At 37.2% G+C, this 19757-nt stretch overlaps 1 protein-coding gene and 1 long non-coding RNA gene across 2 annotated transcripts; one reads left to right on the top strand and one right to left on the bottom strand.

Annotated features, from left to right (window-relative positions):
* Positions 1 to 2304: 2304 nt before the first annotated feature.
* On the bottom strand, positions 2305 to 3867 carry LOC128248595 (uncharacterized). The gene is made up of 2 exons (XR_008264772.2): positions 3216 to 3867; positions 2305 to 2845 (listed from the first exon to the last, which is right to left on the bottom strand). It is a non-coding gene; the product is annotated as an uncharacterized LOC128248595 (long non-coding RNA).
* Positions 2839 to 19148, top strand: LOC106872401 (dynein light chain 2A). Its single transcript, XM_014919394.3, has 4 exons — positions 2839 to 3101; positions 10531 to 10624; positions 17139 to 17229; positions 18899 to 19148. The coding sequence occupies exons 1-4, from the start codon at positions 2970 to 2972 to the stop codon at positions 19062 to 19064; spliced, it is 483 nt and encodes a 160-aa protein (XP_014774880.1). The 5' UTR covers positions 2839 to 2969; the 3' UTR covers positions 19065 to 19148.
* Positions 19149 to 19757: the final 609 nt, after the last annotated feature.

The following is a 19757-nucleotide window of genomic DNA, read 5'->3' as shown; positions in this document are numbered from 1 at the left end:
AGCCAAGCTGCGGTAGTTGGTTTATTTTGCAAACATCACATGGGCTTGCTAACAAGTTGATGCACTTTCGACTAGGTATTATTTTCGAGGTAGGGCCTATATTAAAAACATCCTAAAAAAAACATGGTAGGGCTTATTTTCGGAGAAGGTCTTATTTTCGGGGAAACACGGTAATATTCTACAGAAAGTCCTAGATGCCATATATATATGAGTTGAAGAAAACAGCATGCAATTTGATGTAAGAAAATTCCAAACCCCAAGCTCTCAGCCGGCTTGCGCTAACACGCCGCCACAAAGATACTTGGGACCAAAAGGAATGACAATCACAGAATCAAATACGGTGCGTGATCTTGAGAGTGACATGAGCAACAACGCCTCGTTTCATATACTAATCACCATGATGGTAGTAATGTACTAGCAAATGACCGGATGGATTCTGAGAACTTTCAGAACAAGGGACCAAGAAAATATGATGGTTCTATGGAAGACATTTATCCTCAGCCATTTGGACTATGCTCTCAACTGTGGTCACCCCACAGTATCAAATTAGTAGCGGAACTTGCTATAATGGGTTGCATGATTTCTGAAAAAAAAAAAAAAAAAAAATTACTAATTGGCAAACCTTTACGTAACTTTGTTGCATCAAATGCTCTACTGATACGCGCCCCTCTATTCCTGCAACTGATACTGCAAAGTGTCCTTTCTATTCTGACCCAGCAAGTTCTCACCTGAAGCTGCCTAATGCATTCTTTTCTTTTCCTTTTCTTCTCCTTACCTTGTTTTCCTCCCAATGCACGCACTAAAATTCTTAATTGTCAGACAGTTGTCTAGTGAACAGATCCCCTTCCTCCTCATTAACATGCCATCCTTCGTAAAGACCGTTTCCTACAACCGGTCACCGTAACTTCTCCAAACTTACCCGAGCCTTCACTCTGCTTCAAAACAGACAAAAATTTACGGGATTTCTTAAGGATTTAACGTCCATTCTACGGAGCCCCAAGCCCACGGTCAATGTTACCGACCACTTCTTCTGTATCTCTTCTAACTTAACGTAACGTAGTGTATAGCATGCAAACTTTATAATTCAATGTGCAGAGGTATGGCGAGATGCTATTTGGGTGACCAGTTCCTAAATATCTGTAACAGCAGGGAGTCCCACACCTAGAGTAAGTCAATTTATTCACCCGGTCGCAACTTCCAGACCACCTCTCAGTCTGTAGTGTTCTCCAATATTATCGTTCAATTGACTCCGCAAACTCTAGGAAAACTGCCTCGTCTTCATTCAACTCGGGATCTTCTACTCTACAATGTGTTAATTTACGCCTCAACTTCGTATTTCTGTCTTCGTTTTTTTCTTTCCTCGGTGTCTTCTTTTCTGATAGTTTAATGTAGAATGTGCAATTTGAAATACTCCTATATAAGAAAGAATGTGTACAGGCGTCAGTGTGTGAGTATATACTCCTATATATTCATGTTTGCTTGTCTTTACGTTATGTACGCGTTTGTACCTGTAAATGGGAGCAAAGATGTGTACTATTACTGGTCAAACAATTCGGCCGTTCTAAATTTAAGATATCTTGACCCTCTCACATCACCTTTCTTTTCCCCACCTCTCTCCCCACATTATCTTCTCTATAAATTAAGAATATTCCACGAGAGTCTTTTACTTCTATAACTCTTTAGCTACATTTCGGGTTTCTCTTTGTCTTCCTCTTCCTCTGATCACTGTTTTTTCCTTCCCTTTCCTACCTGGACATGGCTTTTCTCTTTACTTGACTCGAGACTGAATTTTTCTCTTTTCTCCCTCGAATTCTATCTTCATCCCTCTTCGGTCGCTTTTCAACCTATACCTCTGGCCGTTTCCTTTCTTTCTTTATAGTAGTATAGTGTAGTTTATGGATGATTTGGATGCTATTTCCAGCAGATTAAACGACGTGAAGAAGGCTCCCTCCTTGATTCATCGTTGTTATAGTTATTGTAACCAACCCAGCTGTGACTATCCCGTCTTTTTAGAGGCACAGTTTTCTGTAAAGTACAAATATGACCGTAAACCAAACAGATCCACAAATGTGATAAAGAAAGATAGATAAACATTTAAGAAAAATTTACCAAAATGTCTTTTTAGGATAACGTAGACGGGAGCCACACATTTTGGGAGGGAATAATAGATTAAATTGATCCAAGAAGTTGGCAGGTAGTTTATTCTATCAACATCGGAAGGTAGAAATACCAAGTGGATCTTGGTGGCATTTGAGTTCAGGCCACTGAGCCCAGTTAATGCTATAAAAACAAACTCGCAACAACTTATATTTTGTATTGTTGTTTATTTCATTTTTGTATTGTCATCCGTTTTATGATTATTATATCAACATTGGTGAAATAAAGAAATTTTTTATTATCAATTCCAAGGACATAGTTTTCATACACAGATGAATCAAAAAACAACTGTCATATTAGTTTTTCTAATAGTGGTGCCATGGATTTCTGAAAGGCTTGGCAAGGGTGCCTCGAGGCAGAAAAGGTTGTGGAGTGAAACTTCTCTCTCTCATGTATTTATTTACGAATGATAACGTCTTTTACAGTTGTATTAAAAGGTAGATTAAGTGGAATTGTCCGAAATTCATTGAGATAAGCAATCGAATTACATTGACAGTTACCAGTGAGTTTGACATTTACTCTATAGCACGTGTCTAACTCATATTCTACAACATACAGACAATGTATGTTCATCTTTATCCATTGAAAAGCTCCTAAATGAAGCGTTCTTGGCAGCCATTCTTTTATTTTCTTATAATTAATGTTACGTTTTCTTCTTCATATACATCACTTGTCGGATTTTGATTAACTTTAAGAAAAAGAAGGATCCTTTTGTTGATTTGGATATAACAATTGCATAACAACACCAATAATAACAATATTAATTAAAACAGAACAGTAGCATCAATAACAACAATACCAAAAAGAAAAACATGGATATGATAAAGAGAATGACATCTAGATTCACTAATTTCTATGACGGAAAGCATAAATCTCAATCTGCTTTGAATGTGACCGTCTTTTCTGTAAAACCTGAACCACAAGAGAATGAACCGAAACCTCAGGTAAAGATTCCAACATTTGGCTAGTTAGCTATCCGTCGACATAGCTTGATCGTTCGATATATAGGTATAACTTGTAATTTAAAAAAATGGTTTTTTTATTGTTCATAGAACTACCTGATGTATTATAGAAGTATTTGTTTTGGACAAAATGCCACGTAGTATTTAGTTGTTTCCCTTTACATTCTGAGTTCGAATCCTGCTGAAGATAGCTTTATCTTTCATCTTTCTTTGCTCTAAAAAATAAGAATAACTCAAGTAGAGAGGCCGATTAAAATGCCTGTATTAATTCTCCACAAATTTGTGGTGGCAGACTTTCAGAATAGCTGCTCCACATAAGATGAAATTTCACCCTTTTTGTCGGGGTTTATCTTTTCTTTTTTCTTTTCTTATTTTATTTATTTATTTTTTGTATCCTGCATTTCAAAACAATGGGGAAGAGACTTTAAATAAATTCCCCATCATACCTTCACAACAACACCTACCACTAGCTCCCATCCATCCGTCCGTCCGTTCGTCCATCCTACTCCGCTCACTATTCCTGGGAGGGCCGCGGGAGTTGCGTCCTCAAACATTTCTTTCATCGGGTCCTATCAGAAGTCATTACACTTTCCGGCTGGATCCCCAAGTGTGACCAACTGAAACTACGGATATTATCCGACCATCTCTTACTTCTCTACCCCTAGGTTTAAAAACATAAACGGTTCACGGCGAAAAAATTTCACAATTACAAAAGACCGAACAAAATTTTTAAAGTTTTAGCAAAAAGAACGCTATTACCTACATACAGGCATCCGCGTGTGCGCCCGTACACACACGCACACACATTCATGCGCGCACACACGTTCATGCGCGCACACACGTTCATGCGCGCGCACACGTTCATGCGCGCACACACGTTCATGCGCGCACACACGTGCACGCTCACATGCATACGTATGCATACACAAACAAGCAAAGTTCACAAGTCATAAACACATACACACACACACACACATACACACACACACACACATCCACATATATATATATATAAATATAAAAATATGTTAAAAAAACCTCATTTTAAAATATATTATAAAATTATATATACATATACACACAAAAAACCTATACACATACAAAACACCATACACACACACATACACACATACATATATACATATATATACATGTACATATGCATATACACACACATATACATACATACACACATATATATGCATATATACATATATATACATATATATATATATATATATATATATATATATATATATATATATATATATATACATATATACACATATATACATACATACACACATATATATGCATATATACATATATATATATATATATATATATATATATATATATATATATATATATATATATATATACATATATACAGACACATACAAAACATCACACACACACATATACACACATATATATATATACACACACATATACATGCATATACATACATATATGTACATATACATACATATACATATATATACATATACATATACATACATATGTATACACATACACAGACATACATACATACATACGTACATATATATACATATATACATATAGGTATATATGTACATATACATACACATACCCATATACATATATACACACATACACACATACATACACATATATACACACATTTTTCCACGTATACCCATGCATATGTATATACACTTGCACATGTATATGAACGGATGCACGAATAAGTAAATAGAGCAATAGCAGAACTAAAAATACTAAAACCCAGACCTTAATACCCGATCATAACAAAGTTCAGCTATAGGAGAAAATAAACAATGAAATTATCTAAACCAAAAATAAGTATGTTTGCGAACGTGAACACATCTGAACCCATTATATGTTAGTTTATTAATTAGTTTATGCTTTGAAAATAGAATAAAAAACAACTCAAGATTGCACAAGTTGCAATACCTCCTACCCTTATCGTATGGGAAATTCCTCCCAATAATAGACCATTCTAACGAAAAGTTCTTATTTTGTTCTTTTAACCCCCAAATAAACCTACTAAGACTAGTACTAGCTATTTTACTCCTATCTCTAAACGTATTAAAGTGACAAGAAATTCTCCTACAAATCTTATCCGAAGAACAACCCACATAAACACTAACATCTGTATCGCTCTTAACCTTACACTGATACACTATATTCCTTAATCTCACGTTCGGACCCTCAAACTTTAACCTCCTGGGATTAATCTCAGTTACCTCAATCTTAGAACCTATAATATTATTACCTAACTGAGGGTCCTCATCCCTATTCATTCCATTCATGCCTGTCTTAAGAACTTTAGAATTATGTGCTGTAATAATCTGCTCTAGGTTCTTAGTATTGGAAAAACCAAACCTAACACTATGCGTATTAATAATTTTACCGTAACGCGAATTTGCAGGGAAATGCTTACTAATGACCTCCCTAAACTGAGCTACCAAATTCGACTTAACATTTTTACCAAATGGTAAAATAAACCAAAGATAACCATCATTAATATTATTAAAGCCTTTTGCAAAATACCTAAAACATTTAGAATTAAGCACGACATTATTACGATTATATCTATGATCATAAATTTTTTATTATTACTCCTAACCAACCTAACCTTATTATTCCTAACATCCCTATCTACTCTAACCTCACCAGATTCAGGTTCAACATAATAAACCTTATCTTTAAAACCATCCCTATTTAGAGCTTCATTATCGAAAACAACACGATTAGCTGATAACTTAGAAAGCCTAATCGAAATATTTCTAACTAAATTATCAATAATACTTCTAGGGTGGTTACTCCATCTACTTATATATTTCAAATTAGTAGACGGTTTATGATACGGTCTATACGTATCGTTTTTTATATCAAGTGTCACATCTAATTAATTAGCTAGCGAAATATCATCATCGTAAGTGACACTCATTCCCATCCTATTAAAAAATCTAGATAACCTACCTTTAAGTCTCTGCAAACATTGGGTAGAATAATTCCTAATATAAATAAGACAATCGTCCCTATATATATATATTTATATTGTATTTCAGGATAGTAATTTTTTTTTTCCTGCCAAATAAACATACGCTCTATATAATCGTTCCTCGCTCGTTTATTACTGTTTTTATCCTAACTCATGTCCATTGCCCAGAAATTGTTCGTCACACATCTGTAACCTCAGCGACACTGTCCGTCTTCGTATGTGCTCTTGCTCTGCTTATTCCATTCTGTCTTTCAACATGTGTGTGTGTGTGTGTGTGTGTGTGTGTGTGTGTGTGTGTGTGTGTGTGTGTGTGTGTGTGTGTGTGTGTGATTGCGTCTGAGGAGAATCATTCTCTTTTAGTGCCTTATTATTCAACACATCCATCGGTTCGATTTCTACTCATGTACTTATTTATTTTTTCTAAAATCTTCGTTGCCTCTTGCAACCTTTTCAATCGTCGTTATGTGTGTATGTGTGTGTGTGTGTGTGTGTGTGTGTGTGTGTGTGTGTGTGTGTTTGTGTGTGTGTGTGTGTGTATGTGTGTGTGTGCGTGTGTGTGTATAATACTCTTTTTTTGAAGTGCGTTGCATTGTGTTGACAGACCTGCACTTAAAATTCCTGCGTTTTTAATCAAAATTTGGTAGTTACTATGGTGACAACACTACGTATTTACTTATTTTTCACACACGCGCGCAAGCGTACACGCACATAACTCCTCTCTCTGTCTCACTGTATTTCTCTCTCAACAACTTTTTCTCCTTGCCTTCGTCTGTTTGAAGTGGAAGTCTCTTTTTAAAGTGTGTGTTGCGTTGTCTATATGGTTAAAGACACAGAAACAAACACACGCACAAACGACAAAAAATAGCAAATATATATATATATATATATATATATATAGTCTTTTTTTAAGTGCGTTGCATTATGTTCACAGACTTGCACTTAAAATTCCCGCGTTTTTTATCATAATTTAGTTGCTACTATGGTGATAACTCTATGTATCTATCTACCTACTTATCTCTCCCTCTCTCAACACCTTTTTCCCTTTCGCTTTTAGTAGTGGCGTATATTTTGATTCCTCTTCTTTCCACCCCTCTTACAGATGTTATAATGGACAGACAGACGGAGATCTGTTTCTCTTTTATTGTATAATTTGTGTGTTTGTGTGTGTATGTGTGTGTATGTGTGTATGTGTGCGTATGTATGTGTGTGTGCATGTATGTATGTATGTTTGTGTGTATGTATATTAACTGGAACAAACGTGTGAATGCAATTTTTATTTACTTAATTAATTATCAAAAGGTGAAGTCTTAAGGTAAGCTTAGTTCTTGTTTGCATGAACGACATTGTCATGTATCATGTAAATACAACAATGACTTAATTTGATATCTTTTGTTGTAAACAAATAGCAGTTAATATAAAGATAGACTCCCGTTAACGAAAAAAAACACAGCATGCTAGGTGTTAAACTGTGTAGAAAACGAATATAAAAAAAAATTGCGCAAACGAACGTGAGGACTTTCGGAAAATTCACTAGATCCGATTTTTTCCCTCAACTTTCAGGAAAACGGATATCTATTGATGAAATTTTACAGAAACACCTTTCAAACAGCATAGATTACGATCATAAAGAAATTTGTGGGGAAAATGCTTTCCGACGGGGTGGGGAGAGGAATGTCGGAAAGTTCACACGATCTGTTTTTTTTCCCTTCGTAACTTTCACAATCTAGTTTAGTGCCCGGTCACCAAAACGTTTTTTTTTTTTTCCGGATTCCAATGTTTTCGATGACGGAGATTCCGAATATGCAAAAAAACCACGTTTTCAAAATGTTTAATTCCACCCCACTCCCAAATTTTTAATTTTTAACTTTTTTTCGAAATTTATTTTTTCAATCTACGTGGGAAAATACGGAGATTAAGAATATGGGAGGAAAAACCATTTTAATTTCAAATTTTTTATGTAAAACTGATCAACACCCCCTCGTCACCCCATCCCGCTGTCTAAAAGTGAAAATGAACGGCTGTTTTGTCCGTTTCCGCATGCGTAGATTTATAATGAAACAGCAAAAGGATCACGGCATGTGAAGCCCTCACCACGAAACAGTCTGAAGAACTTTTGTGTTTGTGTGTGCGTACGTGCAGCAATTTCTATAGCTTATCCGAATGAACAGAGAAAGAAGTATACAAAATATATTTTACATACCTGTTGTATGCGTCGGTTTTTCTTTTTCGCTTTAAAGGTAAACGATTCTGATAGAAGCAATTGCCTTCCTGTCAATTCATTGGAGTAATCCCAACAAAATACTAGTCACTGGCTCAGCACCTATGTTTGTGTTCTTCATTCCAAAACAATAAAAGCTTTAACATACTTCCAAAATGGAACTTCACCCATGTGTATCCGCATGCGTAAATGTTTAAGTGCGTGTGTGGGGGAAGCGGGATGTTGGTGTGCAAGAAAAACATTTACGGAAATGAACTTGCACAATGTTACACCTCTGAATTTCTTTTTAATTGTGATAATGAAACAAGACGTTTACTCCTTGCCGCCAAAATTAATTCCCCTTGCATTTACTTTCTTTTTCGATATTCAATTAAAAGAGAGCATATGTTCTTACTAACAACGTTCAAACTTTAGTAACTTGATCGATCTGTCATTGAACCAGGATTTTAATTTCAGTTGATATACACTTTGCTATCATTTATATCGAGAATTGCAAACATGGCATATAAAGATAACTTATTATAATAGAAATTTTATGAATACATTTCTGTAAATGTTTTTCTTGCGCACCAACACACACCTGCACGCGGATACAACACGCACGCGGATACATATGGAAGTATTATTATTTTATCCTTTTACTTGTTTCAGTTATTTGACTGCGACCATGTTGGATCCCCGCCTTTAGTCGAACAAATTGACCCCAGGACTTATTCTCTGTAAGCCTAGTACTTATTGTATCGGTCTCTTTTGCCGAACCACTAAGTTACAGAGACGTAAACACACCAACATTGGTTGTCTAACAATGGCGGGAGGGACAAACACACAAATACATACACTGTCAGAAAGTTGTGTGCGTGTCAGACAGTGTGTGTGCGTGCATATATTTGTATATGCACACGTGTAGAAGTATATGTATAAAAACAATATATCCGCAGATATATATACGCGAGCCTGTACGTTCGTACGTACACACACACACACACACACACACACACACACGCACGCACACACACACACACACACACACACACACACACACACACACACATATTGATCTCCCAACTGAGATTCTCTTTTCTTTTTTCTCTATATTTACCACTAACGATAAAGCCGAAGATACGATAAACGTCTGAATGAATCATCTTCCTATCTTGTATGTGGACAACTCTTGAATCGTCTTACTAAGTAACTTTAATTAAACTCATTTCTTTATTGCTATCTCGCTGAGTCCTATTACAAAGCCCTCAAATCAATTAGTTTGCTAATCTGGACTGTTTTGCACCATCTTCTCCACAAGACCCTTCTGCATAACAGCCTCAACACTCAAACTATCCGAACTTCAAATCAACTAAATTGATCAATACTGTGCTGTCTATTCTTGGCAACAAACGTCCTTCTCACCAGATTCTCAGAACATCTCGGCTGGCGTCCATCTGAGAACTTCTTTGTGTAAACTGTTACCAAGTGTGAAATATTCTTTGGTCACTTCAATCCAACAAGACCATCCTCAATCAATACACTTCCAAATTCACGTCTTCGTTCACTCGTTTCACATCTGTTTTTCCATGCTTTCATGGATTAAATGATTATATTATTGAGACATTGTTTTTACAACTGGACGCCCTTCCTGTTGCCAGCCGTTTTTTTTTATCTAATGAAGGATTTCACTATCTTTTAACACATTGAATCTCTCTTTGTAATCAGCACCTACTAATACTGTCTTTGTAGAACCATATTTAACCCTTTTTGGTATCATATTTCCGGTAAAATTCACTACTTATGTGTTTCAGTTATCTTTCAAAATAATTAAAAGCATGGGATGATTTAATAAAATGATTAAGTTTTACATTAATTATTTAATCCAAATGTGAGTATTCTAAAAATTAAATGTCTTGTACATTGTTATCAGAGACAGTTTGGTATTGAAAAAGATTTAGCATCTTACATCCTATGTCACATACCAGTCTTCTCTCACGCTTGAAAACTTTATAGAAACCAGTGATTTTTGTCTTTGACATCACAAAAGTTTCGATTGTAACAAAAATCACATGACAACAATCAGATGTAGTTTTCCAGCCGTTCACGCCACCTACCTTTCTCAAACAATGACTGCTATATAATTTTTTATCGTTTGTTTATATTAGTGCTCACATACTTTTCTTTTTTTATGTTCACAGTATGATCCACAACATCCAATGCATGCTGAATTTCCTTTTATCCCAGACAGAGCCCGAATAATTATAAAAGATTGTTTACATGAACATTTAGAGGGTAAGTTTTAGCCTTTTTCAGTAGCTGACAAGTTCAAAACTGCTGAATGGTATGTGTCTATTTTTGACAGTAGCCTTAATGCATCTCTTTCACTGCCTTTAGGAGAATCCACTCTGGTGAAAACATAGAGATCTACTCTCTGTTAGAGAATAACTCAATATCTTGCTGTGTTACTGGTTCTTACCGCAGTAACTATGATATGTGGTCTATTTTTCTCTTCCCTTCCCTACCACAGTCTAAGAAGGCCTAACAAAGTGTTGGTTGGCCCAAGGCCACATTAGAAGTGATTTACCTAAGGTTCCACACAGTACAATCAATTCCAAAAGCATGTGGCTGCAAACTGAGCTTTGTAACCACACAGCTATGCTAGTACCTATAGATGTGTGTGTGCGCACGCGCGTGCAAGCATGGATGTTTTTAAAGATGTTCGCTTCCCAAACACGTGGTTTGGGGTTCAGTCCCACGACACAGTACATTAAACAAAAGTCTTCTATTATAGCTCTATGCTAACCATTTCTGTTAGAATGTTTTGCTTTTCTGCGAGACAGAGAGAACATTTGAAACCATTGATGTCGTTGTTTTAATAATGGAGATTTTAACGCTGTAGATGCCACTTTTTGAAGACATTTACCGTTTAGAGAGCAAGTGTTACTAGGTATTGCATTGTGACACTGGATTATGTTTAACTATATATATTAATTACATTCTATTAATCCTAGATGAAGAAAATGCAGAAGTTATTTGTACAGCTCTAACTTGCATTAAAGCCATTTAAAGCCTGTTTAAAAAAATCTCTTATAAAACTTGTGGTTAGTAGGGTAGTTTTATTGATTAAGTTTAGGAAAGAAGAAGCAATATTAAAACTAATATTTAAACTGAAAGGCAGATTAAGCTATGCAAACATCCTTCTGATATTCTTAGAACTTCATTGGAGAAGCCGCTTCTGTTTAAAGCCTTATTATAATATTTAGGAGATTTAAATATTCATGTTGTTATGCATGATAAAAGTTCTTTTCTTTCCTATGATGACCTATTCTAAGTAAAATGTATTGTTAGGTGCAGGCGTGGCTATATGATGAGAGGTTTGCTTCCCAGTCACCTGGTTTCGGGCTCAGTCCCACTGCGTGGTACCTTGGGCGAGTGTCTTCTACTATAGCCTCGGCCCGACCAAAGCCTTGTGAGTGGATTTGTAGACAAAAACTGGAAGCCTGTCGTATATACATGTGTGTGTGTGTGTGTGTGTGTGCGCGCGTGTGTCTGGTTGCCCCCACTACCACTTGATAACCGCTGTTGGTGTGTTTACGTCCTTGTAACGTGGCAGTCTGGCAAAAGAGACTGATGGAATGAGTACTAGGCTTAAAAAATAAGTACTGGAATCGACTCGTTGGACTTTAATTTTTCAAGGCGGCGCCACAGCATAGCTACAGTCTAATGCCTGAAAAAAGTAAATGATAAAAAGCAAAAGTATGGAACATTTTGATGTTCCTATGTGTTGCATTTAATGGTGCCGAAGTTTGTAACTTAATTTATTTTATAAACCTTTCAATCTAAATTCGCTTCTATTGAGTTTAGCATATAGAGAGATGAAAGATTAGTTGTAACCTGTAATAAGAACGGCCACAGTTAGAAAGGATTAGAAACAAATAATTAGTACTCAAAAGTTTTGATCTAAAGATTATTGTAAGTGCACAGTCAATATTTTAGATATTAACTTTAACTTGAAGCACGTATAGTCTACATGTAAAATATTATAATTAAGGAAATCTAGCAGAAATAAATCGTTGCTTAATTTTTAGATTTCGTGTTGTTGCATTTATCAATTATAAGTGTATTCCCATGGTTTTTGTGCGACCAAAGGCAAAATGCGTAAATAACATTATTATTACTATCATTTCATTCTGAGCCGAGGAAGGTGTTGAAATGTTAATGGATAAATGGATGTAGGGACGCTATTGTTCCAAAATAAACATAAAATCTGTGTGTGTGCGCGCGCGCGTGATATCTTTATCAACACTTAACGTCCGTTGGAGGGCTTGACAGGAACTGACAAGGCCAAGGGTCGCACTATGTTCCATAGTCTTTTTGGCTTAGTCTACTGCTGGACGCCCTTCCTAAAACCAATCATTCCACATAAAGTACTGGGTACTTTTTACATGACACCAGCATCTACGTCAATGCTTTTTATGTGGCGTCTTGATTTAGGATCTCAATTCTGTTGTAGGCACGTCTTCTCGAGTATAGCAATATATCACATATCTCGGTCCCCTGTCATCTCTTTCGTAAGGGTCAGCGTTTTGAGATCGGCCTTCAATACTTCATCCCATGTTCCTGGGTCTCCTGCTACCAAAAGTCTAGAACCAAAAGACTCCGAAACGAGGAAGAGGTGCGTTTTTATAAGGAGTAATAGGCTCAGATGGAGTAGTGAACTGGCTGTCCCACGTGATCACATTTAGGGCCTCCGACTGGTTATGCGCAATCGAGTAAGAGACAAATTGCGCTAATACCAACCAATCAGAGTAGTGGACACAGCGGGACCCAAATAGCGGCCAAAGGCTAGCTGTTCCCTGCTACGTTCGAATGCACGTATATATAATAAATGGGAGAGAGGAATTCCACCCGAGTCTACGCTACACTTCCCTCCACTTAAAGTGATCGGCATTTCTTCATGCAGCTGTCCTCGTCTACATGCATTATATGACCAAGCTAGTGCAGACTCCTTCTAATACCTCTTATGCTCACCTTCTCTCTCAATACATCAATGCTCTGTCGCACACGCACACTGACATTGCACATCCAGCAGAGCATACCAGCTTCGTTCCTCTCCACCTTCGCATGTCCTCTGCATTCATGACCCACATCTCACTACCATGCAGCATCGCAGTTCACACACATGCATCATACAATCTTCCCTTTACTTGGAGAGAGCTTTGATTGACAACAAAGGTAAAAGCTCTCTGAACTTTCTCCATCCTATTTTTATTCTAGCAACTACACTTTCGTTATATACTCCTCTACTGTTAATTAGGACACCTAGGAAGTAAAAATTATTTACAACTTCCAGAGAGGCACCGGAACATGTAAGGAAATCAGTTTCCCGTGTATCTGTGGTCTTTATGGCTCTCGTACATCTTCCACATATGAACACTACTTTCTCTGTTAACCTTCCTACAATTCCATTGCACCTCTTATGTGTACACAGCTTGCACTGGATACCCCGAATGGAATTTCTCTCTAAACCTTCATACATATTAAGTAGGGCCATTTACCGGAAGAGTGAAGGGTCCTGTCCGATTTCTTGCCTACTAAGACCTTGATATTTGCTAATTTTACTTTAAGACTCTTTGATTCCAGATTGTTTCCACACCTGAAATTTCTTGTCTAATTCTGTTACAGATACTGCTATGAGGGCAAAATAATCAGCATATAAGGTGTTCTCAAGGGTTTCCAGACTTAAACTCCTCTGTTATGTCCTGGAGGACGACGACGAATATAAGTGGGGTGAAGACCGACTCTTGGTGGACACCTACTTAGACACTAAATTCATCACTATACCCATGACCAACTCTTACCTTACAAGCAGCACCCCTGTACATAGCCTGTACTGCTTTCACAAGCTATTCGTCTATCCCTAGCTTCCTCAGAGACCACCACATCACAGAGCGAGGTACTCCGGCGAAGGCTTTCTCTAGGTCAACAAATTCTAAGCTTCTTCTTCTTAGCTAAATACCCCTCTTACAGTTGCCTGTCTATGAAAATAGCATCTGTGGTGCTTCTCTTTGGGACAAAGCCGAACTGCATTTCATTTAATCTAATTCTGTTCCTAAACAATTGGGCTATAACTCTCCGCAACTTTCATCACCTGGTCCAGCAATTTTGTGCCTCTATAATTACTTCTATCTAGGGCGTCTCCCTTGCCCATGTAGCAGCTGACTATGATGCTGCTTCACCAGTCACTTGGGAATACGCTTCCCAGAATAACCTCATTAACTATACTGATGACTAAACTGTATCAAACTCTGCCAGATATCTTAAGCATTTCAGCAGTGACTTCTGATGGACCAGGAGCCTTCCCTGTCTTCATATCTTTAACTGTCTTATCTATCATACTCCAGTCAACTAGGATAGCTGGTCCCTCTGTTGGGTTCACATGACGAAGACCCTCTTTCATTCTCCGCATGTCTTTCATAGTAGCTCTTACATGCCTCTTTCTTTTCAGGATCACTAAGAGCACTTCTTAACCTCAACATCTTGATTCTCTCTACCACAATGTCTAGCTATCAGGAACACCAAGTCTCTGATCTTCACGCTGTAAGGTTTGGCAAACCTCTTCCTTTCTGCTTCTGCCCTAGCTATGTATATCTGACGTCTTGCTTCTCTGATATGTTTCTTTGGTACCCTCACTCTTTCCAAGTTCGTCACTTCTCTTTTGTAGTCCTGTCTACCTCACTTTTCCACAACTATGTCACCCTTGGTCTGATGGAAACTTTGCTCCAACCACAGATTTGGTCTGTCACCTTCAGTAGATTATCCCGTAAGAACTTCCAGTTGTCCTCTGTGTCCTGTCTCTATCCCTACCTCCTCCTCATCAAAAGCTTATTTAAGGATATCTTTAAATCTCCGCCCATTTGAAGGAGCCATGAGCTTCCATTACCATATCGGTTTGCGTCTCGGAATCCTTACACACACATATATACATACACACATATATAAACATACGTACACACACACACACATATATATATATACACATGCGTACATACACACACATATATCGTGTTTTACCTCAAAGCAATGCACAGTACCATAATTTTTGACTCGAGCCAAATACAAAAACTTCTCTAAATCTTAAGAATATCCGCGTAAATGGAATCAAGAATAACCGTGTAAATGGAATCAGGATAAGCTGGTTTGTGCTTACAGCAAATCGTGTAATTTGTAATAAACAAGTCAGCACTATATAATAATCTGCTTGTTCGTTTGCCCGTTATACTTTAGTTAGTTAGAGAAGTGGAGGTGAGTGAGAGATGGAGTAAAAGTGAGAGAGAGAGAGGGGGAGGAATGACTAGAGAAAAAAGGAGGAGTTAAATAATACACTATGGCCAAATGCATCACGTGGTTAGTTGAAGGGAGAGGCGAAGAGCGAGAGAAAAGAGGGAGATAGAAGTGTTAGTGACATGCGGTAGGGTGGGGAGGGAAAGGTAAAAAGAAAGTGATATGTTGAGGATACAACATTTAGCAGAGGGTAATGTTCTAGTGGTGAGGTTAAAGGCAGACAGAGGGAGATGAACAAGGGAGGCAGTTACATTATGAGAGAGAGAGAGAGAGAGAGACAGACAGACAGATACAGGTTTGCATTGTTAGAGTAGAGATACATCGACAGAAAGAAAAACTAGATATAGACAGTTAAACTGGAATAATCTTCGTTATTGAAAACTATAGTGATGATGATGGTGGTATTTTGATAGTGAAAAGCATTTTTTTTATTCAACTAAATCTATATTATTCTTTTGCCTGTTCGTAGAAGAATATTAGTTTGTTAGAGAGGAAAAGGAGGAGAGTGAGAGAGAGGAAGGGAGTATGTGAGTGTGAGAAAGAAGATAGCCAGCTGATGCATTATACTGTCACTCATATGGTTAGTGGAAGTGAAGAGGAAAATTACACGGTTAAAAAAGTTTGTTGCGAGAAAGAAACTTAAAGCGTTCAGCAGGGGGGGAATCTTAGAACCATATATATTATTGTGACTAGAAATGAAATAACTTAGCAAAATAAAAATAAAAATGCAAATCATCCTTTCTTGTTCTGTGGAACTTCCACAGTCCTACTAGTCAAATAATATTTTGAAATGTATTAACCGAAAAAGCTCTTGCTATTATATTTTACACAATGTATAATACTGAAACATATTTGGTTTTGTTTAGTCTGGGGAGAATCCTTTTGCCTTTACCCCTTATCAACTAACACATTCACTGATTCGATTTCCACTCAATTTATTTATATATTTTTTTCCAGAATTTTCGTTGCTTCTTGCAACCATCTCAATGGTTGTTGGCTGTCCGTTATCAGCGCTGCGTTCCTTTTGTTGACTTTATTATATTTATATTTGTGTGTGTTATATACAACATATACACACACATATGTATGTATGTACATACATATATAGTTCACAGATGAGATCTAGAGATTCTCTGTATAGAAGACACTCAGTAGTGCTCAAATGATTCAAACTTAGACTCCGATGTCTTTACAGAGGATCATTCCACAAGGTAAAGAAAGGCTATAAGAGGGATCAGGTTGAGTGGGTGTAGAGGCAATTATGTGGATAAACAAATAAGATATGTCAAATAAATTAAATACATCATGATGTATTTAATGTGTCTAATTTGTTTATCCGCATAAATGCCTATTATATATATATATGTGTATATATATATATACACATACATACATAGATGCAGTTTGAGATAGTCCACATTTGATGGCATTGTTCACAGCTGTGTAGATATTTATCATGCAGGAACAGTATATGATGAAAATACAGCAAAGAAGAAAGCCATCCTTATGAGTAACATCATCAAAAATGAAGTCAAACAGCTGAACTTTTCACGGTAGGTAAAACCCCTATCACCATATTACTATTTTTATTCACTCCAAGGTGACATACCAGTGTCTACGAAGGAGTTATAAGCCGTCATTTGAGTTGCTAAAAATAACAAAACAAAATTTCCCTTGAAATATACTATACCATCTTAAAAAGGAAGGTCATGTGAAAACATAGGGTTAAATAAACAAGAAAACAGTATGGCTAGAATGCTGCTGATTATAAGTTTGCTCAGGCGGGGTTGACTTGGGGTTAAATAACAACAAGCAAGATCAACTGTGGAGGGATTTTTAACTTATAATGTAAAGAACAGTGACAGACAGCTCGCTATTTCTCACTCTCATCACCCTACTATACTATTATTAGTAGTGGTAAGTAATTTTGAGAATTTCTTGCTTGGTACCTTGGGCCTCTTCTATAGCCCAGACCAACCAAAGCCCTGAATGAACTAGGTAGACGGAAAACTGAAAGCCTGCCATGTATATGCGTGTGCGCTCATGTCTCCTTGTCGTAAAAGAATGTCTGACACAGTCATATATATGCGGTGTCGTATGTTTGCAAGCTTATGTGAAATCAAGTTCAGCCATTGTGCTGTTCAAAGTACTATAGGAAATATTACTTTGTTTGAAAACAGGTAACGGTTCAAATTGGCCCCCCGTCCAATCCATGGTAGCATGGAAAAATGGACGTTGAAATAAACCAATGATGCACACACACACACACACATACACAGGGTATCCATAAATTATCTTTAAAACTTTCACACTTCAAATTGTAACGGTAATTTATGGACATCCAGCACATTTGTAGATCAGGTTTTTTCCCTCTATCTTCTCAACATCTGACGTGAAACCACATCTCTCTCTACTATAACCCCATGCAGTTAAGGGAGCTTCTGGTTGTCTTGCAAGTTATTTAGCAACCTCACTCGTGCAGATGACAAGGAAAAAAAAAAAAAAAGCACTCAGTACCCTATGTAAAGTGGCTTGCATTAGGAAAGGCATCCAGCCATATAAGTTATGCCAAAGTAGACATTGGCGCTCGACACAGGCTTTCAGCTCGGATCCTGCCAAACTATTCAACCCATGCCAGTATGGAAGACAGATCTTTTCTCTTTTACTTCTTTCAGTCATTAGACTGCGGCTATGCTGGGGAGAATTTTTTAGTTGAATGTATCAACCCCAGAACTTATTTTTTTAAGACTGGTACTTATTCTATTGGTCTCTTTTGCTGATGTAAATACACCAGCACCGGTTGTCAAGCTGAGGTGGAAGACAGACACAAAGACACACACATATACAATGGGCCTCTTTCAGTTTCTATCTACCAGATCCACTCACAAGGTTTTGGTCGGCCTGAGGCTATAGTAGAAGGTACTTGCCCAAAGTGTCAAGCAGTGCGACTGAACCTGGAACCATGTGGTTGGGAAATAGGCTTCTTATCACACAGCCACGCCTGCGTCTATATTAAATAAAGGTGATAAGCATACCCACAGGTTGGAAAGAAAGTCCAGTTGCGTTTTTGACTTGATCACTTTGAGGGTACCTTTTCAGTACTAATGTGTCCCCCCCACATCCCCGCAGATTACTTTACACCACAGTGGTTAAATTCATATCAATTTTACCCTTTTATACTGTTGCATACTACTATTGAAGTTATTCCCTTTCATTTTTCAGTTACAAATATGTATCCACAGTTCTAATAGGAGAAAAAAAACGACAGGACTTGGCACTAAGCAGGAAGGTATTGCAATCAGCTGAAGATGATGGTTATGCTGAATATGTATTTGAAAACAGCACATTAGTTGCACATGGGGTGATAGTGGCTTTTTACTGTGAATGATATAGAAGCACTTGCACATAATCTTCAATCAAATAACGTTCTTTGAGGAGTTTGTTGTTAATAAAATTATATCATTCTTAGAAATAGACATTTTTTTAAAAGGAAAACAAAACAATATCTGCTATTTCAAGATGTTTTTTTGGTGGGGTTTTGATATGGGTCTTCCAAGACTGACATATTTCATGTGCCATTGGAACAGCTTACAAGGTGGAAATTCCAGAAGGGTGTCCTGGAGAGAAAATACCAGACAGTGTTTAGAGCAAGGGACAATACAGGTCACATCAGGGCAAGAAGTGAGTTAAGACAGGACATGTAGTGAACTAGCTCAACGGAGCAGAGGCAATGGTAGTAGCAAAATGTGAAGCAGAGGAATCAGCATATCAGTGGTCTTTCATTGGATGCAGTCTACCGTGACTGAGTGTGTGTAGTATCAGCTACTGAGATGAGAGGAGGCCTAATCTTTGCTATGTTGAGTATGCTTGTTCACTAAAAAAGATTTCCAGTAGTGGTCAAGAACTGTTGATGCTTAGGGTGGGGTAGTTACTTGATGTTTATGAGTGACAGTGGTGTTTGACAGAGACAACATTAACATGACCCCAGTGGAAGATCTCAGACTGTTATTCCTAGAGTCAATGTAGGTTTGGTGTAAGATGTCGAGGCTGCAAATAGATGATGCTTTGATGCAGAAGGTTG

The sequence above is a fragment of the Octopus bimaculoides genome, chromosome 8, assembly GCF_046866305.1.
Source record: "Octopus bimaculoides isolate indiv1 chromosome 8, ASM4686630v1, whole genome shotgun sequence".
NCBI lineage: Eukaryota > Metazoa > Mollusca > Cephalopoda > Octopoda > Octopodidae > Octopus > Octopus bimaculoides.
This window is presented reverse-complemented; position numbering and strand designations above follow the sequence as displayed.